This window comes from Triticum urartu, chromosome 2 (genome assembly GCF_003073215.2).
Source record: "Triticum urartu cultivar G1812 chromosome 2, Tu2.1, whole genome shotgun sequence".
NCBI classification, from domain to species: Eukaryota; Viridiplantae; Streptophyta; class Magnoliopsida; order Poales; family Poaceae; genus Triticum; species Triticum urartu.
In genome coordinates, this window is record NC_053023.1 from 703,960,354 (window position 1) to 703,978,398 (window position 18,045).

The window sequence follows — 18,045 nt, forward strand, 5'->3', positions numbered from 1 at the left end:
TATTAAAAAGTTTTTATTTTAATTTAAATATCAACGGTCCTTAAAAACTCCATGAGGGTAAAGGCAACTTGGGCCACAAGTGGAGGAGGCGCCCCCTTTCCTTGGGGGGGGGGGTCCTACTAGTGGAGGAGTCCTACTCCTCCCCCCTGTGGCTAGCACCCCAAGGAGGCTTTCCCTCCTTGGTGGCTGCCTCTCCATCCCCTCTAACCTATATATACTTGAGGTATTGGCCACAATTGTATATACAAGTTTTGGAGCCTTCTCTAGTTCTTCTACTTCTAGTTCTAGTTGGTCCTAATTGACTAATTAGAGTAAGATCTAGTTACCCTAATCCTCATAATTAGAAGCCCGCTGTGGTTCCAATCTCCTCCCTCTAATTCTCCAGTGACGATTAGCTCTGGACTACAAAGAGCTACTGGATCATGAAGGTTGCACGCTTGCAACCAAGTAGAGAGGCCATGCTTTTGGTCTTCAGTTCGAGGGACTGTTCGTGGGTGGTTTGCGGGATCGTTCATTAGCGGTTCGAGGGACTCCAAGTACGATCTACATCGACACTTTCATCTTCCACTACAACATGGTGACAGAAACGACCGTGATCCCAACCCGTTATGCATCTTCATATTGATCTTGGGTGTGCGTAGGTGCGTTTTTGTTTTCTACTATGTTTCCTCTCCATCACCGGAGGAGCAAACCCACTCTTGAGCTATCTAGTTTCTTGTCAAACTTTCGATGAACCCGTAAGTTGTCGTTATGACCACCGTGTTATAGATGACGTTTGAGCAAGCCCAAAGTTCATCATCTGGTAAGAAGTGACTACGATACTCTCATGGTCAAAGGAACTAAGCCACACGTTAACTCTTCGTGTTATAACAATTTACTAGTGACGATAGTATCTCAAAGTATAACAAACAAGTTTGGATCAATTAAATATGATCGTTCTTCCAACATTATATTCTGAAAATTGTTTTAGGACTATCGTTGCACTTAAGGATATCATAATATCCGAAAAATATGATCACTAACAACACTTGAGCTAATCTTAAAGGCGAGACTAGAAATCTGGTTTTACCATCTATCATTCCACATGTGCATATGAGTTTCCACCGAATTGCATATTCCGGGATCATAGCAGTTATAGCACAGAATATAAGCTCTTCACTATAAATATCGAAATATAATATTATTGCCTCTAGGGCATATTTCCAAAAATGAGATGTGGTCATCTGTTAGTCTCTAGTACGACATGCGTTCTGTGTCCAAGACCTAAGGTCGGCGCATGGACTCATGATGGTGACCGACCTGTTTGGGCTGATGAAATGCAAGTCTATAGCTAGATAGTTGTAAATGAAGTTTCGGGCTTGTCTTGATCCATGTCGTGAGACATGGTCGAGCAAGATTGGATTTGCCACTTTGATCTGGAGAGATATGCTCTAGGCCCTTCTTGTAATCGGACCTAGATAAGCATGGCTATGCGACCAATATTATGAGATAATCCGGTTTAGTAGGTAGGCATTACTGTAACAAGAAAGAGGCGGAGCTAGCACAAGGATGATCAACTCGTCTTGAGACCGGCAACATATATCGTGAGGCAAAAAGAAAAAAAATCTAGACGTTATGCATATTAGCCAAACCGACTTCATCAGACACTTGGAGTCAGCACATTTTGCTAGAAGCCATCATCGACTGGTCGAATCTAATGAGATCTGACTCGTAATTAGTGGATGAAAACCTAAGGGGTCATGGTCATAAGGGAAGGAACCTGTGAGGCCGGATCCAAATTCGCTGGTGGGAAGTGATTCGACCAGGACTTGGATCTAGGCCGAATAAACTTTGAGCTTTAGGAATCGTGTGGGGCCCATGTGATTAGCCCACAATGGATACCTATATATATAGTAGAGGTGCAACAAACATTTTTGGTTGCTCGCTTCGGCGTCGTCATTAAGGCTTTGCATGTGCTGCAACTAGCCACCTCTACTCGGCAGCAACCATGTGATCGGACTTAGCAGTCCGCCGCATGACGTTCATCCTACACACAAGGATACCATTAGAGGTACTGCGCTTTGCCCTGCTCCAGCGAACCTGTTCGAGGGAGACCGGCGATGGGGGGAGATGACTCCGGTGACGTGCTGCTCCTACTCTTCTTTCTTGTGATAGACTGCGCGTCTAGTAAAAATCTCATGATCTATCTCCTAAGCATGCTCATGGATGATATGCACGATAGGATTAAATTTTTATTGACAATAATTGCACGTCGCATAGCCCAACAGTGGTATCAGAGTCTTTACTATTGGTTTCGGATTGGGATTACATGCATATGAGATATGCGGGAGGCGACAGATGAGATATGGTGTTGTTCTTGATAGTCGGTTTATGTGATAGATAAGTTTTGTGCACGGTTAGTGAGAACGTCCGCACAAGGGGGTCAATGAGACTATGTTTTCTGATAATCGGCATTGGCACGGTTGGAACACAACATACCCCTACCGATCGGTTTCCGCCGTCGGGGTAGATCGTGAAACGTATATCCGACTCAGATTTGTGATAATTAACATGATCAATCAGATCAAAAAATTCCATATGATCGCAATACAAGTTCGACCTGTAATTTCTGAAAACGTCGGGCGCTACCCGCACCCACGAGAGGCACTCCTCTTTTAACCCCGCCCACTAACCAATAAGTGAAACCGCCATTTTTATCTGTCGTAGCACTGTAGATTTAGTACATGTTCACCCGGCGATGGATATGCATTTTTGTCTTTCTAGACATTTCAAATGAATTATCACATATGGATATATGTAGACATATTTTAGAGTGTAGATTCACTCATTTTGCTGCGTATGTAGTCACTTATTGTAATATCTAGAAAGACAAATATTTAGGAACGGAGGGAGTACTTATCATCTGCAGGCATACCATCTATATATGGCCTATGGGCGACCCCGCTGACGTCGATCAACCACACTCTTTGCGTCCCATTCGTAGTATTATATTCAGCCTATATCCATTCACCATTTACAGTTAACGATTGCGTGATCATTAAGAGAAGTCTCGCAACAACCAAAGGCATAGTTAGTCATCATGAGCATGGCTGAGAAGCCAAAGGAACATCCTTCCACAATGCGTTTGAGACAGGCTGCCTGCACCTTAGTCATATATATTTGACCCAAGCTATTGATTGATTAAGTACCACTTATAGTTTATGACGGGATGCCACAACACAACAGCCTTTACCACAACCGTGTCGTGTAGCTAACCTTACCTTAGATACCTATGTGCGCACAATTGCTTATATATCCATATATACCTGCGTGCGTGCGTGTGTGTAAACTTGTATATCTGACGAACTGTCGAGTGAACACACTGAAAGCTAGCACCGAGAAGCAGCAAGAGGTTAGCTAGCAGCGAGGTCGGCCGATCGATGGGGAGACAAGGTATGGCGGCGGCGGCGGGCGTCCTCGGCGTCATCACGCCCATGCTCGGAGTCGCCGGCACCGTTTTGATGTCGCAGGCACGTACGCCGGCCCGGCCTTCCGGCCATTCTTAATCTAATTAACTAATATTTTGATTCTTAACGGATAGTGTATTTCAACTATGCATGCAGTCGTACATGCCATTACCCCACCCGTCCTGCTCGACATCACCGGCGATGGCGTGCGGCGCCGCAGCGACGGTGCTGGCCTTGACAACTCAGATCCTCGCCAGTGCGGCCACCGGTTTCTGCGGGGCGTGGGAATTCCCCAGCGAGTGCAAGCGCGTCGCCCGTCTCTTGTCTACCGCCTCGTGGTAAGTTGTACAGCTCGAGCTCCATGCCACAGTGAAAAAAGACAGCAAGTAAAAACCCTACGCCATTTTGATCATTAATTTGGATTAATCATTATTGGAATATGGATTCACACCTAGCTACCTTAACATTTTAACGTAAAATACGATCTATTCAACAAATTCCAAACTGAAATTTTCCCAAAAAAGATCCAAAATTTGAAATTTGAAACGTGCTTGCAGGTTCCTTGCGATAAAAGCGGTGATATTATTCATGCTGGGCACCATGGTAGCGCTCGGTCCCAGGGCCGGAAAATTAAGGATTAGTATAGGCCACAACTGTGTCGCTGTAGGAGTTGGAGCCTTTGGGGCAGCAACAATCTTCTTCCTCATCGTCTTTGGCCTTCAGATCACCTTGTATTATATCTTGCTTCAGACAGCTGCTGCTGCAGACCCTACAAAGCCGTCGAATGCTAAGAGCATCTCTAGTGGATCATCTATATGGACGTGTATAGCAAATATACACGATGCCTGGTAAAAAATGGCTCCCAGCGACTCGTGTAAAAGGGCGTGTAAATATCCACGCCCAGTCCACGACGGTACGAGGCGTGCAAATATACACGAGCAAGCCACGCTCGTCAGCTGGCGAAAACGAGACGGAGGCTTCGTCCCGCGCCCGCCTGGAGGAAGAATCGGAGGAGCTCGCCCTCAGGTCGCCGTCGCCCAAGGTACAAATTCTTCCGACCTTGCTCACGAGCGGGAGGGCGGGGACGAGCAGGGGGCGGCGGGGTGCGGGCGGGCGGCGGGGTGCGGGATGCGGCCTGGGGAGAGGACGGGCAGGGGACGGGCATGGGAGAGGCCTGGGGAGAGGACGGGCTGGGGAGGCCTAGTTGTCCAAAAATTGTTGCTTGTTGCTTGGCCATGTTATTGATGTCAGATTGTGGTCTAAAATAGCTGTGCATTGGTTGCTTGCAGATGGATTGTGACCAAAGCTTCTTGGACACCATTGTTTTGGTTACACACAAACACAACAGAAAGTCCAATTGGAGAGCAGGCAACTCCATCAACTCAGCATCGTTCTGCAATAACAGAGAAAGGAAAATCCAACAAAGGAAAAAATTGGTCTAGTGATGAGGACAAGGTTCTCATAGCAGCATGGGCAAATACAAGTTTGGATATTGTTGGGACAGATCAAAATCGAGATGCTTATTGGGATAGAATTTCAGAGTACTACAACACACACAAGGAATCATCATGGCCGGAGCGTAATGCTAATGCAATCAATTGCCGTTACACAACGATTAACAGAGAGACCTCTAAATTTTGTGGTTGCCTTCAGCAGATTTTAAATAGGCAAGAAAGTGGAAGGACTATAGAAGAAAAGGTATGCGCATTTCTTGTAATTCTATATGTGATGTGCAATATTCTATATGTGTTGTGCTTATTTTAACAACATATTTATATGTGCAGACAAACGATGCACACATTTTGTTCAAGGAAATGGATCTTAAAAAAAAGAAGCCTTTCACACTGATGCATTGCTATGTAGAGTTTTCGAAGTATCCAAAGTGGCAGACAAGAGAAGTTGAAACTTCTCTTAAGAAACAAAAGAAGACCATTGATGCAAGTCCGGGCACAGCCACCAATGATCCGGCTGATGCATCCTCGGTACGTACTGATGCTACCTCGATACACACTGATGCTCTTGAACATGAGAAAAGACCTGATGGTGTGAAGAGGGACAAGAGAGGTAAAGCTGATGACAGTGCTTGCAAGCTGTCATTAGAAACTGTGTGGGCAGCAAAGCTAGAGAAGGATGAGATCAAAGAGGCGGCAAGAAATGCTCGCTATGCACAACAATTGGAATTGCGAAAAGAGGAGATTGCACTCAAAAAGAATGAGGATGCACGAAACGAGAGGGAGGATGCACGGAGACAGTTTGAATTAGATGAGAGGATCATGCTCATCGACCCAAGTGGTATGACTGATGTTCAAAAGCAGTTCTACCAAGCTAAGCAGAAGGAGATCCTTGCTCACGGCCTAGGGTAATGTGAGCTATATGTTGTAGTTGTAAGAACTATTTACTGCTTTCTGCTAGTTGAGGACATGGATTACATCACTCATTGCATAAATATTTTTATTGATAGCTGCATTACAAAGACATGGATTACTCGTTTCCAAACTTTTGCCACACATGGTCAATTAGATCAAGTTTAAGCTGATCATGTTCATCGAAATTTCTAATCCGATGAGTCATCTGAATAAAAGAGCTCAGTTCTTCCGCATGAGTACGAGAGACTGTGACTCTTTCTCCCATTGCCTCAAAAGTGCAGCTTTGCTGACCAGTTTGTCGCTCCTCTTCAACTATCATATTGTGCATTATGACACAAGCTTTCATGACATCAGTGATTTCTTTACGTTTCCATCCTTTAGCAGGTCCACGAACAATGGCAAAACGGGATTGCAGAACTCCAAAGGCTCGTTCCACATCTTTCCTAGCCCCCTCTTGCTTCTTGGCAAAAGTTTTATGCTTTCTGCTAGTTGGAGCTGGTATGCTCTTCACAAATGTTGCCCACCGTGGATAGATACCATCTGCAAGGTAATACCCCATTGTGTACTGATGGCCATTGATGCTATAATTCACTGGAGGAGTTTGGCCTTCGGCCAGCTTTGTAAAAACAGGAGAACGTTGAAGAACATTTATATCATTCAGAGACCCTGGTAAACCAAAATAAGCATGCCAAATCCAAAGATCTTGTGAAGCAACTGCTTCCAAGATCATAGTGGGCTCGCTCACATGGCCTTTAAACATGCCATGCCATTTTTTGGGGCAATTTTTCAACCCCCAGTGCATGCAATCTATGCTCCCTAACATACCGGGAAATCCTCTTTCCTCCCCTATTGCAAGTAACCTAGCAATGTCTTCTTCATTTGGAGATCTCAGGTACTTTTCCCCAAAAACTTCACAAATTTTGATCACAAATTTCTTGCAAGACTCTAAATTAGTAGACTCAGCGGACCGGATGTACTCATCAACATAATCAGCTGCTACTCCATATGTTAGTATCCGCATCGCCGCGGTCATCTTTTGCAAAGGATGTAACCCAAGAGCTCCAGAAGCACTTCTTTTTTGCGTAAAATAATCATCATAGTCATGCTCAAGTATACCATCAGCTATGCGGTTGAACAAAGTACGCGACATCCTAAATCTGTGCATAAAAATTAAATGAGACAGGGAAATGAAAAAAGGACCAAAGCAGAGAAGTGTACTAATTACGAACCTTCGTCGAAACAAATGTTCGGGAAAGCGAGGAACTTCTTTGAAGTAGTCGTCCCAGAGAAGAAGAAATCCGGCATCTCTTCCTCGATCGATTGACTGACGTCCATGCTTGGAACCGCCATGGCGTCGAGCGTTCTTGCTCTCTTCCTCCTCGCGCTCGGCAAATGCTGCAAGTATGAGTTCATCGTCGCCAGATGAAGATGACGAAGAACTCATGTCCCAAGTGGATGTGTTCATTGTGTTGCGTGAGAAACGATAGAGAAATCTAGGTGAGAAGAGAAGTCACAGGTAGAAGTGTGCTGGAAGAGAGCTGGTAGGGTGGTTTATATAGATCAGAAATATGGCCGTTGGAAATATAGCCGTTGGAAATATAGCCGTTGGAAGTTTGAAAATATAGCCATTAGAAATATACACGTCCTAATTTACACGTTCCACTGAAAAACAGGAAGGTGTATAATTTAGCAACGTGTATATGAACGTGTATATGGAGATATACACGTCCAAATTTACACCATCCACTAGAGATGCTCTATCAAGTGACAAGTCACGCACTACCGCGCTGGCGACCATCCTCCTCGAGTGCCAAAAAGGCGGCGCTGGCCCTCGTCCTCATGAGCCGACCGGCCAAGTTTATAGCCCATGTCACTGCAATATGTCCACCTCGTAGGGACACTTGTACGTACCAAGTGTCATCAAGTAAAGTCTATAAGTAAATTACTTTCCAGATAGAAATGTCGTTTAATTTGGTTCAGCGCACTCGAATGTGTGTCCATGTTGCACTGTTGTTAACTTCTATCTGGTTATACCGTTGTACGCACTCGCTTTGTACGTGGTCTACGCTACAATGAGTGGAGTACCAACCGCTGTTCAAGGCGGTGTGTACGCGGTTGAAGCAGGTGGCTACGGTGATTTTTACTCAACATGGGTGGCAGCATAATCTCCGGATCGGTCCACCATCCCTTGCAACATAGGTATAGTGTCGGTCTATAGGACTCTACTGTCGCCGATTTGTCGTTTTTCCCCATTCATTTTGTCAGACTTTCCGTGTTGGGCTGTGTGCATCCTAATTATGCAGAGGCCGGGTGTTACTCATAATATTTTGTATCCGCTTGATGCTACATTTCGAGATAATAAAAGCGCCCTTTATCAAAAAATCTGCTTATACCGTGTTAAATAGGATATCCCAGCCCATCAGGGTTCAAATCCTGGTGCTCGCATTTATTCCTGGATTTATTTCAGGATTTCTGACTATGTGCATTCAGTGGGAGGAGACGTTCCCGTCGACGACGAGGCGCCTACGATGACTTCTTAAATCTTAAGATGATATGCCGGCTCAGTCTTTCGGATGTGCTCATAGAGGTAGGGTGTGCGTGTGTGCGTTCATAAGGGTGAGTGTATGCGCGTGTATATGAGCGCTTGTGTCTGTACTCACTGGCGGAGCTACGTGCTAGGAAAAACGGCCGTGGCCCGCCCAGCCAAAGGGAGATGCAATGGAGACATACTGTAAATTGGGCCATCAGAATAAAAATACTGAGTCTTTCTTTGTACTGTCCCGCCCATGTTTGCTATTGAAGCTCCGCCACAGTCTGTACTGATGTTCAAAAAAAAGGGTATCAGCTGATGGGCTCTACAATAAGGAGAAAACATAAGGCAGCAATAATGCCGCATGAAAAAAAAATTGTTTTGCCTCCATTTTGAAAAAATATATGTCGCAAGGAAATATCCTGTCGATGGGCCAGTTCAGATACTCCCGCGGCCAAACTCTCTAACCTCTAGCCAGTTCTATCGGTGGTTCTTTGTGCTGGTTCACACAGTGCTGTTGTACCTCTAGTACGAGATGCGTGGATACTTGGGAGGTGTTGTAACTTCGACATTAAATCAGCAAATCATTCGGGAGACATCTCGCGTCTAAAGGTGTAACAAGTTACAGGAATTGTCATGCTGCACCAACTCCTTTTTCCTCTTCCGATGCATTGGTGGTTTGTGAGATTGATTGCTACCTTGTACCTCTGCAGTGTCTTGGGCATGTTCGTGCGCGCAATTATATTCCGGGGGACATTCCCCTATCGAAAAAGGCTTTTGACCCGCTTTATCAATAAAGCAACCAACACATTCCCCTACATGCTCCCATCCATCTAGTTCTTTCAATAGTTCTTCAAGTTGGTCCATGGAGTGCTACCGTTCTTCTAGATCGGTAGCGTGGATACCTTACAAGTGTCGTACATCAGCGGATAGTCCAGAAGAAATTTTTGTGGCTGAGAGGTATAACGGGGGATCGTCCGGGCATAACCCTCTCAGCGACGCGCCATTTCGGAATCCGAGTGGTGTCAAATGGAAAAGGTTCGGGTCACCCCCCCTCCCAGTGACGCGTTGTATCTTGATCTGGATACGGTGACAAGTGAGTAAGGATCGGGTCGTCACATACTTAGTGGCATGCTACATTGACTCCCGGGTGTAGTGAAAAATGAACAAGGGTCTTCGCATTTGACTCTATGAGTGTGAAAAGTAAGGAAGCTAGCCGAGCCTAGGAGGATCCAATTAGGTACCTGGAACGTAGGGTCTCTGACAAGTAAGCTTCAGGAGCTAGTTGATACAGCGATGAGGAGAGGTATTGATATGCTTTGCATTCAAGAAACCAAATGGAGGGGACAGAAGGCGAAGGAGGTGGAGGATACTGCCTTCAAGCTATGGTACATGTGGATGACTGCAAACTGAAACGGAGCAGGCATCTTGATCAACAAGAGCCTCAAGTATGGAATAGTAAACATCAAGAGGTGTGGGGACCAGATTATCTTGATCATGCTAGTAGTTGGGGACTTAATTCTCAATATTATTAGTGCGTATGTCCCGCAAGTAGACCATAATGAGAACACCAAGAGGGAGTTCTGGGAAGGCCTAGAGGACATGGTTAGGAGTGTGCCTTATTGGGATGAAGCTCTTCATAGGAGGAGACATCCATGGCTAGGTGGGTACATCTAACATGGGTTTTGAAGGGATGCATGGGGGGGGGGCTTTGGCTATGGCATAAGAAATTAAGAAGAAGAAGATGACTTAAACTTTTCTCTAGCCTATGACATGATCGTAGCTGACACCCTCTTTAAAAAGAAAGAATCGCATCTAGTGACTTTTAATAGTGGTCAATACTCTAGCCAGATTGATTTCATCCCTTGAGAAGAGAAGGCATGTGTTGTTCCTCAGCATAAGCTTATGGTGGCTGACTTCCGCTTTTAGATTCATGTCCAGCTGGATAAGCGCACCACAGTCGCTAGAACAAAGCAGTGGAAGGTCAAGGGGAGGTAGCTCAGGCTTTCAAGAAGTGGGTCATTAAGGAGGGCCCTTGGAAGGAAGGAGGTGATGCAGACAATATGTGGATGAAGATGATGACCTGCATTTGTAAGGTAGATTCAGAGGAGTTTGGAGTGTCCAAGAAAAGTAGAAGCAAAGCTAAAGATGCCTGGTGGTGGATGATGATGTTCAGAAGGCTATTAAGGAGAAGAAATATTGTTTCATATGCCTTTACCAGGACACGAGTATAGACAACATAGAGAGGTACAAGGTGGCAATGAAGGCCGCTGTCGGTGTCAAAACCGGCGGATCTCGGGTAGGGGGTCCCGAACTGTGCGTCTAGGCAGATGGTAACAGGGGGCAGGGGACACGATGTTTTACCCAGGTTCGGGCCCTCTTGATGGAGGTAACACCCTACGTCCTGCTTGATTAATATTGATGATATGGGTAGTACAAGAGTAGATCTACCACGAGATCAAGGAGGCTAAACCCTAGAAGCTAGCCTATGGTATGATTGTTCGTCCTACGGACTAAAACCCTCCGGTTTATATAGACACCGGGGAGGGCTAGGGTTACACAGAGTCGGTTACAATGGTAGGAGATCTACATATCCGTATCGCCAAGCTTGCCTTCCACGTCAAGGAAAGTCCCTTCCGGACACGGGACGAAGTCTTCAATCTTGTATCTTCATAGTCCAGGAGTCTGGCCGAAGGTATAGTCCGGCTATTCGGACACCCCCTAATCCAGGACTCCCTCAGTAGCCCCCGAACCAGGCTTCAATGACGACGAGTCCGGCGTGCACATTGTCTTCGGCATTGCAAGGCGGGTTCTCCAAATTCCGTGTACCTGTTAAATAATGTCCGGTTTCTTGTAGCGCTCCTTGGCTTCTACGCCCAATAATGGCCGTCTTCCACGTGTCAAACGAATACAAAAAGTCAGGGTGTTTTTATATTTACACCCCTAGCCGCGTGAATGAGCCGCCTATTTAAGGGGACGAGGATTTAGATCCAAACCATACCTTCTCCCCTCCGCGAGTATTCATCGGAGCGTATCCGACAGAGGTCCATTCCATCATGGCCGACCGCTGCAGCTCCTCCTCTCGCCCTTCCAGCCCTCAGCCCAGAGATTGGAAGAGGTGCTCCATCCCGCACAGCGAGCTAGTGACGCTCCAGACCAAGGGATTTCTCCCCCCGGCCTATATGGTCCCGGTTTGAGCCGGACTTGCCACCTATAATGGCGGAGAGCAAGCGGAGAGCGCCCCCAATCCCTCCAAAGGAGAGCGGGTATGCCTTGTCCCTTACTTAATAAGAGGGCTCGGATTTCCAATTCATCCGTTTCTCCGGGGTCTCCTGGAGTTCTATGGCCTCCAGCTGCACAACCTCATGCCTGCCTCCATATTGCATATCGCGGGCTTCGTAGCCCTTTGCGAGCTGTTTTTGGGCTGCGAGGCTCATTTCACGATGTGGAAAAGGCTATTCTGCCTCGTGCCCCGTTCTAATAAGGGGTCAATGTATCAAGTGGGAGGAGCCGAAGTGTGGCGCATCGCCGGGACAGGATATCTATCCGAAACCCCAAAGAAGGCGTCCGAGGACTGGCCTTCGGAATGGTTTTATATAGAGGACGTCCCGCTGCCGGATCCTGTCCGGATCGGCCTCCCTGAGTTCGACAGTGCTCCCTTAAAGAAGCGCCTAAGCTGGCGTCCACGGAGCCCTCAGAGGGAAAGTGACAGGGATGTTCTTTACTTGATGGGCCGGATAAGATTGTTAGCTCATTCCGGACTGAACATGATCGGGGTCATGGCCGCATGCATCATGCGAGGGGTGCAGCCGCTTCAGTATAGAGGCCGCCCCATGTGGGACTTCAACGGGGAGGACGATGCCACCCGCTACGGCCGTAAGGGGGCGGATTCGGCTGCCGCTCTAATAAAGACCTTGTCCGCTTTGTACAAGGGAGAAGAGGAGGAATTTCTCCGCGTCAACCCACAGGGTGGATTTTCTATGTACAATCCCCCAAGTGGGTAAGTGGACACTTTTACTTGCCCATCCATTTTATATTCCTATCGTTAAATATTCAGTCTAACGACTTCAACGTAGGAACTGCACCAGGCTGTTAAAGAAATAAATAGCCCTCCTCCACAACCCGAGGATCCGGGACGGTCCCTCGACCCGACCTCTCAAGAGGATCCGAACTTATCTATGGAGCTGATTGATGGGGTATTTCATCAATGGAGCAAGGACAACGCCTTGGTGGCCATTACGACCGATTACCTAGGGCTACTCCCAGCCTCACAGGTAACTGAGACCGAAGTCCCAACACTTTGAAAAAGGATCTATCCTCGCGTGTTTTCGATTGCCGTATGACAACTGTGTTTTGCAGGGGAGGTCCTTGAGACGGGAGGCCGAGCCTGTGGCGACTAGCCAACGAGGGGCGGCAAGGCCCCGCGGGCTGAAAAGAAGTGCGGTCCGGACTGAGATGCCGGCGCAAAGGTATAGCGCGCCATCTTATTCCCAGGTGTTATTCCTTCAAGGCATATTAACGCTCGTGCTCTCTTCAGGACGAAGAGACCTCGCCGGACTATATCCAGAGGGGCTAACAATCGCGCCTCCACCAGCCAGGCTCCAAAGCCTGGTCCGGAAGCGGAGGCGAACACAAGGCGCGCACCGGACGCTCCTCCGACAGAGGATGCGGACAGGCTGTCTGCCACCAATTCCGAGCTGGAGAGTGCCATGAACCACAGGCGTCACCGGACAGTTCTTCGCGATGCTTGTTTCTCCCAAGAGGCGTTGGATGCCTTCAATTCGGGAGATGCGTACCTCCGTGCCGCTCAAAATGGTCTAGCCAGAGCCACGAAGCAGTATGTAAAAGACATACGGGCAAGAAAACTTTGGTAATTGTATACATACCAGTAGCCCCCGAGACTTGAACAGTTAGAATGACTGATTTAAGGATCATTTGTTATGTAGGTTCTTACAGAAAAGAATACCCTACTATCCCAGGAGTTGGAAGAGTGCAAAGCCCAACTTGAGGCCGCACTAGCCGCGGAAGGGGAGCCCAAGGAGACCCCCTCTGGTAATATACGCTTCGAAAGATAAGTATTTTACGAAGTGCGGCGTGGGTGCAAATCTGACAAATGAAATTGCAGATGGCGCCGGATTAAATCCGGAAGAGCAATAACTCCGACGCCAAGTGAAGGCTGGTGAGAGTGTGCTGACAAAGGTGAGGCGGGAGAAGAACGATCTCCAAGATGCCAACACCAAGCTGGGCGTTGAACTGAAGGATGTTCGTGCCCAACTGTTGGACTCCGTGAAGGACAATCAGCGGCTTCGACGCGGCATATATAGTAAGTGCTTAAATGAACTTTGAAAAAAGAGTTCGGCGAGGAAGTCGACTAACAGAGTAATGTCAGTAGGTATGCTAACAGGTCGTCCTGCAGAGGAAATGCCCGGTTCTACGGGTGACCTTCTTCTCGAGCTCTCACAACTGCACGAGCGAGTTCGGCAGGTGATGCAAAGCGTCGCCCAGGCCTTGTGGCCATCCGTCTCCATGCCCGAGGGCCTTGGAGAGCTTGTAGAGAAGCTGAAGGGAGCGCGGCGGCGCTTCCGATTGTGGAAGATGTCGGCCTGCCGTCAAGGCGCCAGGGAGGCCTGGGCCATGGTGAAGATGCGGTACACGAAGGCTGACCCAAACCACATGGCCGAGGTGGGACCCGTGGGGCCCGATGGGAAGGAGATCCCTGTGAGCTTAGTATACGGCCAAGTAGAATTGGCCGCAAAGTATTCCCAACAGGACTGTAAACTAGACAGCCTGTTAGATGGTATTGAAGAGGAATACAATCAATCAGATTGACTATGTAATTATAATTGACATGTGTAATGCCTTCTAGCCGGATTGTAGATCGTTTGTCATGGCCGACCTTTTCGCTTCAACCTCGGGACCTGACGGTCCGGAGTGTGTCTGAATACCCTCGCGGTTATATAAGAACCGGGGTATGCATGGAGACCAGGCGTAGGGGTCATTAGTGCTTGAACAGACAAGTGCCCAACTAGTTATGTTATATTACATGGTTAGTAAGAAACATCTTCCAGGGAGAATAGTTCCGTTAGGGGTTCCTTTCCCTGGGAGGCATGCCCTAAAGTGCATGTCCATTCTGCGAAAAGAGACGCAGGAAAAACATCTGGGGGCGTATAGATAAATAAAAAAGATCATCTTTAGTTCACCGACCGAATATTCCCTTAAGAACGCTAGCTTTCGGCTTCACCTAGTCTGAGGTACACATCCGGCTGACACGGCAGTAACAATCGCAGAGGTGCTCCCTTTACCACCTAGCCGAACAATCGGGAACGTAGGGTAAGCACAGGAGCCAGGCAACCCAGCTTAGCCAAAACTTAAGTCATATCGATGCATATACTGGCGAATAAAAGGTACATGCGGAAGTGTGACGCATGTGTTGGGCATGAAAGCCCGTATAAATAAGCTTCTGTTTAAAGAAGCCCCCAAGTTTGATGAGCGCAGATAGCGCGTCACTTTATGAGCCTTTAAAGGCTATAGGAGAGAGAGAGGAGAAGGAGAGAAATGTAAGACAGAAAGTATATAAAAATGGACAGAGGAAGGAAACGAACACAGAGTCCGGTGCTAGGCATAGAATCTTCAGAGACGGGCTGCATTCCATGGGTTCGGCTCGAATCGGTTATCCGATGCATCTCGCAGGCGGTACGCTCGACCAGTCAGGACTTGGTCAATTATGAAGGGACCTTCCCACTTGGGCTTGAGTTTATCCTTCTTCTTGTCCGGTAGACGTAGAACTAGTTCGCCAACGTTGTAATTTTTGGCCCGTACTTCTCTTCTTTGGTATCTTCGAGCCTGCTATTGATAGAATGCGGAATGGGCTTTTGCCACGTCACGCTCTTCCTCCAAGGCGTCCAAACTGTCCTGCCGATCAAGCTCGGCTTCTCTTTCTTCCTACATGCGCACTCGAGGTGAGTCATGAATTATGTCGCAGGGCAAGACTGCCTCTGCGCCGTACACCATGAAGAATGGTGTGTATCCGGTGGTGCGATTTGGCGTGGTCCGCAGCCCCTAGAGTACAGAGTCGAGCTCCTCTACCCAGTGCGTATTAGATTCCTTAAGGGACCGCACTAATCTGGGTTTGATGCCGCTCATGATAAGACCATTTGCACGTTTGACCTGGCCATTAGTTTGTGGGTGATAGACGGAAGCATAATCCAGCCCCATGTTTTTGCACCAGAGTTTACCTCGTCGGCCGTAAAGTTCGTGCCGTTATCAGTGATGATGCTGTGGGGGACACCGTAACGATGTACAACCCCGGATATAAAGTCTATCACCGGTCCGGATTCGGCCGTCTTAACAGGCTTGGCTTCTATCCATTTGGTGAACTTATCCACCATGACCAATAAGTATTTTTTCTTGTGGGTTCCGCCTTTAAGGGGTCCAACCATGTCAAGCCCCCAGACCACGAAGGGCCAAGTGATGGGGATAGTTTGGAGGGCGGTAGGTGGCATATGGCTTTGGTTTGCAAAAAGCTGGCAACCGACGCATCGTTGGACTAAGTCCTGGGCGTCTGCTCGGGCCGTCGGCCAATAAAAGCCTATACGGAAGGCCTTGCTTACAAGGGACCGAGCTGCAGCGTGATGACCACCGAGTCCGACATGAATTTCAGCCAGGAGGTTCCGCCCTTCCTCTTCGGAGATGCACCTTTGAAGGACTCCGGTAGTGCTTTTCTTATAAAGCTCACCCTCATGGACTTTATAGGCTTTAGATCGCCGCACTATGCAGCGTGCCTCATTTTGGTCCTCGGGGAGTTCCTGCCTAGTAAGGTAGGCGAGGAATGGTTCTGTCCACGGGGCGATGACGGCCATTATTACGTGGGCTGAAGGTGTTATTTCATTGGTAGAGCCTCCAATTATGTCAGAGTGTTCGGTATCGGGCAGTGCGGTTGGGTCCGGGCTGTTATTGCCGGGTTCCCCTTCCCATAATACAGATGGCCTGAATAGCCTTTCCAAGAAGATGTTGGGGGGAGGGGACTACGTCGCGTTTTGCGCCGATGCATGCCAGGACATCTGCCGCCTGATTATTTTCCCGGGCTATATGGTGAAATTCGAGCCCTTCGAAACGAACTGACATTTTTAGGATGGCGTTGCGATAAGCTGCCATTTTTGGATCCTTGGCATCAAAGTCTCCATTTATTTGGGATATTGTGAGGTTCGAGTCCCCGCGCACCTCTAGGCGTTGAATACCCATGGATACTGCCATCCGGAGACCATGTAAAAGGGCCTCATATTCGGCTGCGTTGTTGGAGTCTGTACATTATCTGGAGTACGTATTGAACTGTGTCTCCTATGGGGGACGTCAACACGATGCCAGCCCCTAGACCGGCCAACATTTTGGAGCCGTCGAAGTACATGACCCAATTTGAATATGTGCCGTACTCTTTAGGGAGTTCGACCTCCGTCCATTCTGCGACGAAGTCGGCCAAAACTTGTGACTTGATAGCTCGCCGTGGCTTGTAAGTTATGTCGAACGGGAGGAGCTCAATGGCCCATTTTGCAATCCGGCCCGTCACGTCGCGGTTGTTTATAATATCGTTAAGTGGCACTTCCGAGGCTACTGTTATTGAACACTCTTGAAAGTAGTGTTGTAGCTTCCAGGATGCCATAAATACCGCGTACGCAATCTTTTGATAATGCGGGTACCGTGACTTGCACGGAGTAAGGACAGTGGACACATAGTAGACCGGCTTTTGAAGGGGGAATTTGTGTCCGTCCGTTTCTCGTTCGACGATGAGCACTGCGCTTACGACCTGATGGGTTGCTGCAATGTATAATAGCATTGGTTCGCCAATGTTTGGCATGGCCAGGACTGGGTTTGTTGCCAAGATGGCTTTTATTTCGTCGATTCCGGCCATGGCTGCATCCGTCCACTCGAAGTGTTCGGTGCGCCGAAGGAGGCGGTAAAGGGGTAGGGCCTTTTCTCCTAAGCGGGAGATAAAGCGGCTTAGAGCCGCCACGCATCCGGTTAATTTTTGCATTTGTTTGAGGTCCTTCGGGATATCCAATTGTGACAGAGATCGGATCTTGGCTGGATTTGCTTCAATTCCTCTACCGGATACAATGAAGCCCAAGAGCTTTCCGGCTGGAATGCCGAAAACGCATTTTTCTGGGTTGAGCTTGATGTCGTATGTTCGGAGGTTATCGAATGTTAGCCTCAAGTTGTCTACTGGAGTTTCGACATGTCTTGTTTTAACGACCACATCATCTATGTATGCCTCCACTGTTTTGCCGATCTGGTTTGCCAGACATGTCTGAATCATGCGCTGATATGTTGCGCCGGCATTTTTGAGCCCGAAGGGCATTGTGTTGAAGCAGAATGGGCCGTATGGTGTGATGAATGCCGTTGCAGCTTGGTCCGACTCTGCCATCTTTATTTGATGGTAGCCGGAGTATGCGGCGAGGAAACTCAACGAATCGTGTCCTGCGGTAGCGTCGATAATTTGATCGATGCGGGGGAGAGGGAAGGGATCCTTTGGGCAAGCCTTGTTAAGGTCTTTAAAATCAACGCACAGGCGCCAGGATTTGTCCTTCTTTGGTACCATCACCAGGTTTGCTAGCCAGTCCGGGTGTTTTATATCTTTGATGAATCCGACCTCCAATAGCTTGGCTAGTTCTTCTCCCATGGCCTGTCTCTTAGGTTCGGAAAAACGCCG

The 18,045-nt window shown here is 47.9% G+C and overlaps 1 protein-coding gene across 1 annotated transcript; it reads left to right on the forward strand.

Moving 5' to 3' along the window:
* The first annotated feature begins 3,419 nt into the window (after window positions 1–3,419).
* Window positions 3,420–5,809, forward strand: LOC125538045. The gene is made up of 5 exons (XM_048701353.1): window positions 3,420–3,509; window positions 3,603–3,784; window positions 4,004–4,177; window positions 4,736–5,144; window positions 5,231–5,809. Exons 1-5 carry the CDS (start codon window positions 3,420–3,422, stop codon window positions 5,807–5,809), a joined length of 1,434 nt encoding a protein of 477 aa, XP_048557310.1.
* The last annotated feature ends 12,236 nt before the right edge of the window (window positions 5,810–18,045 follow it).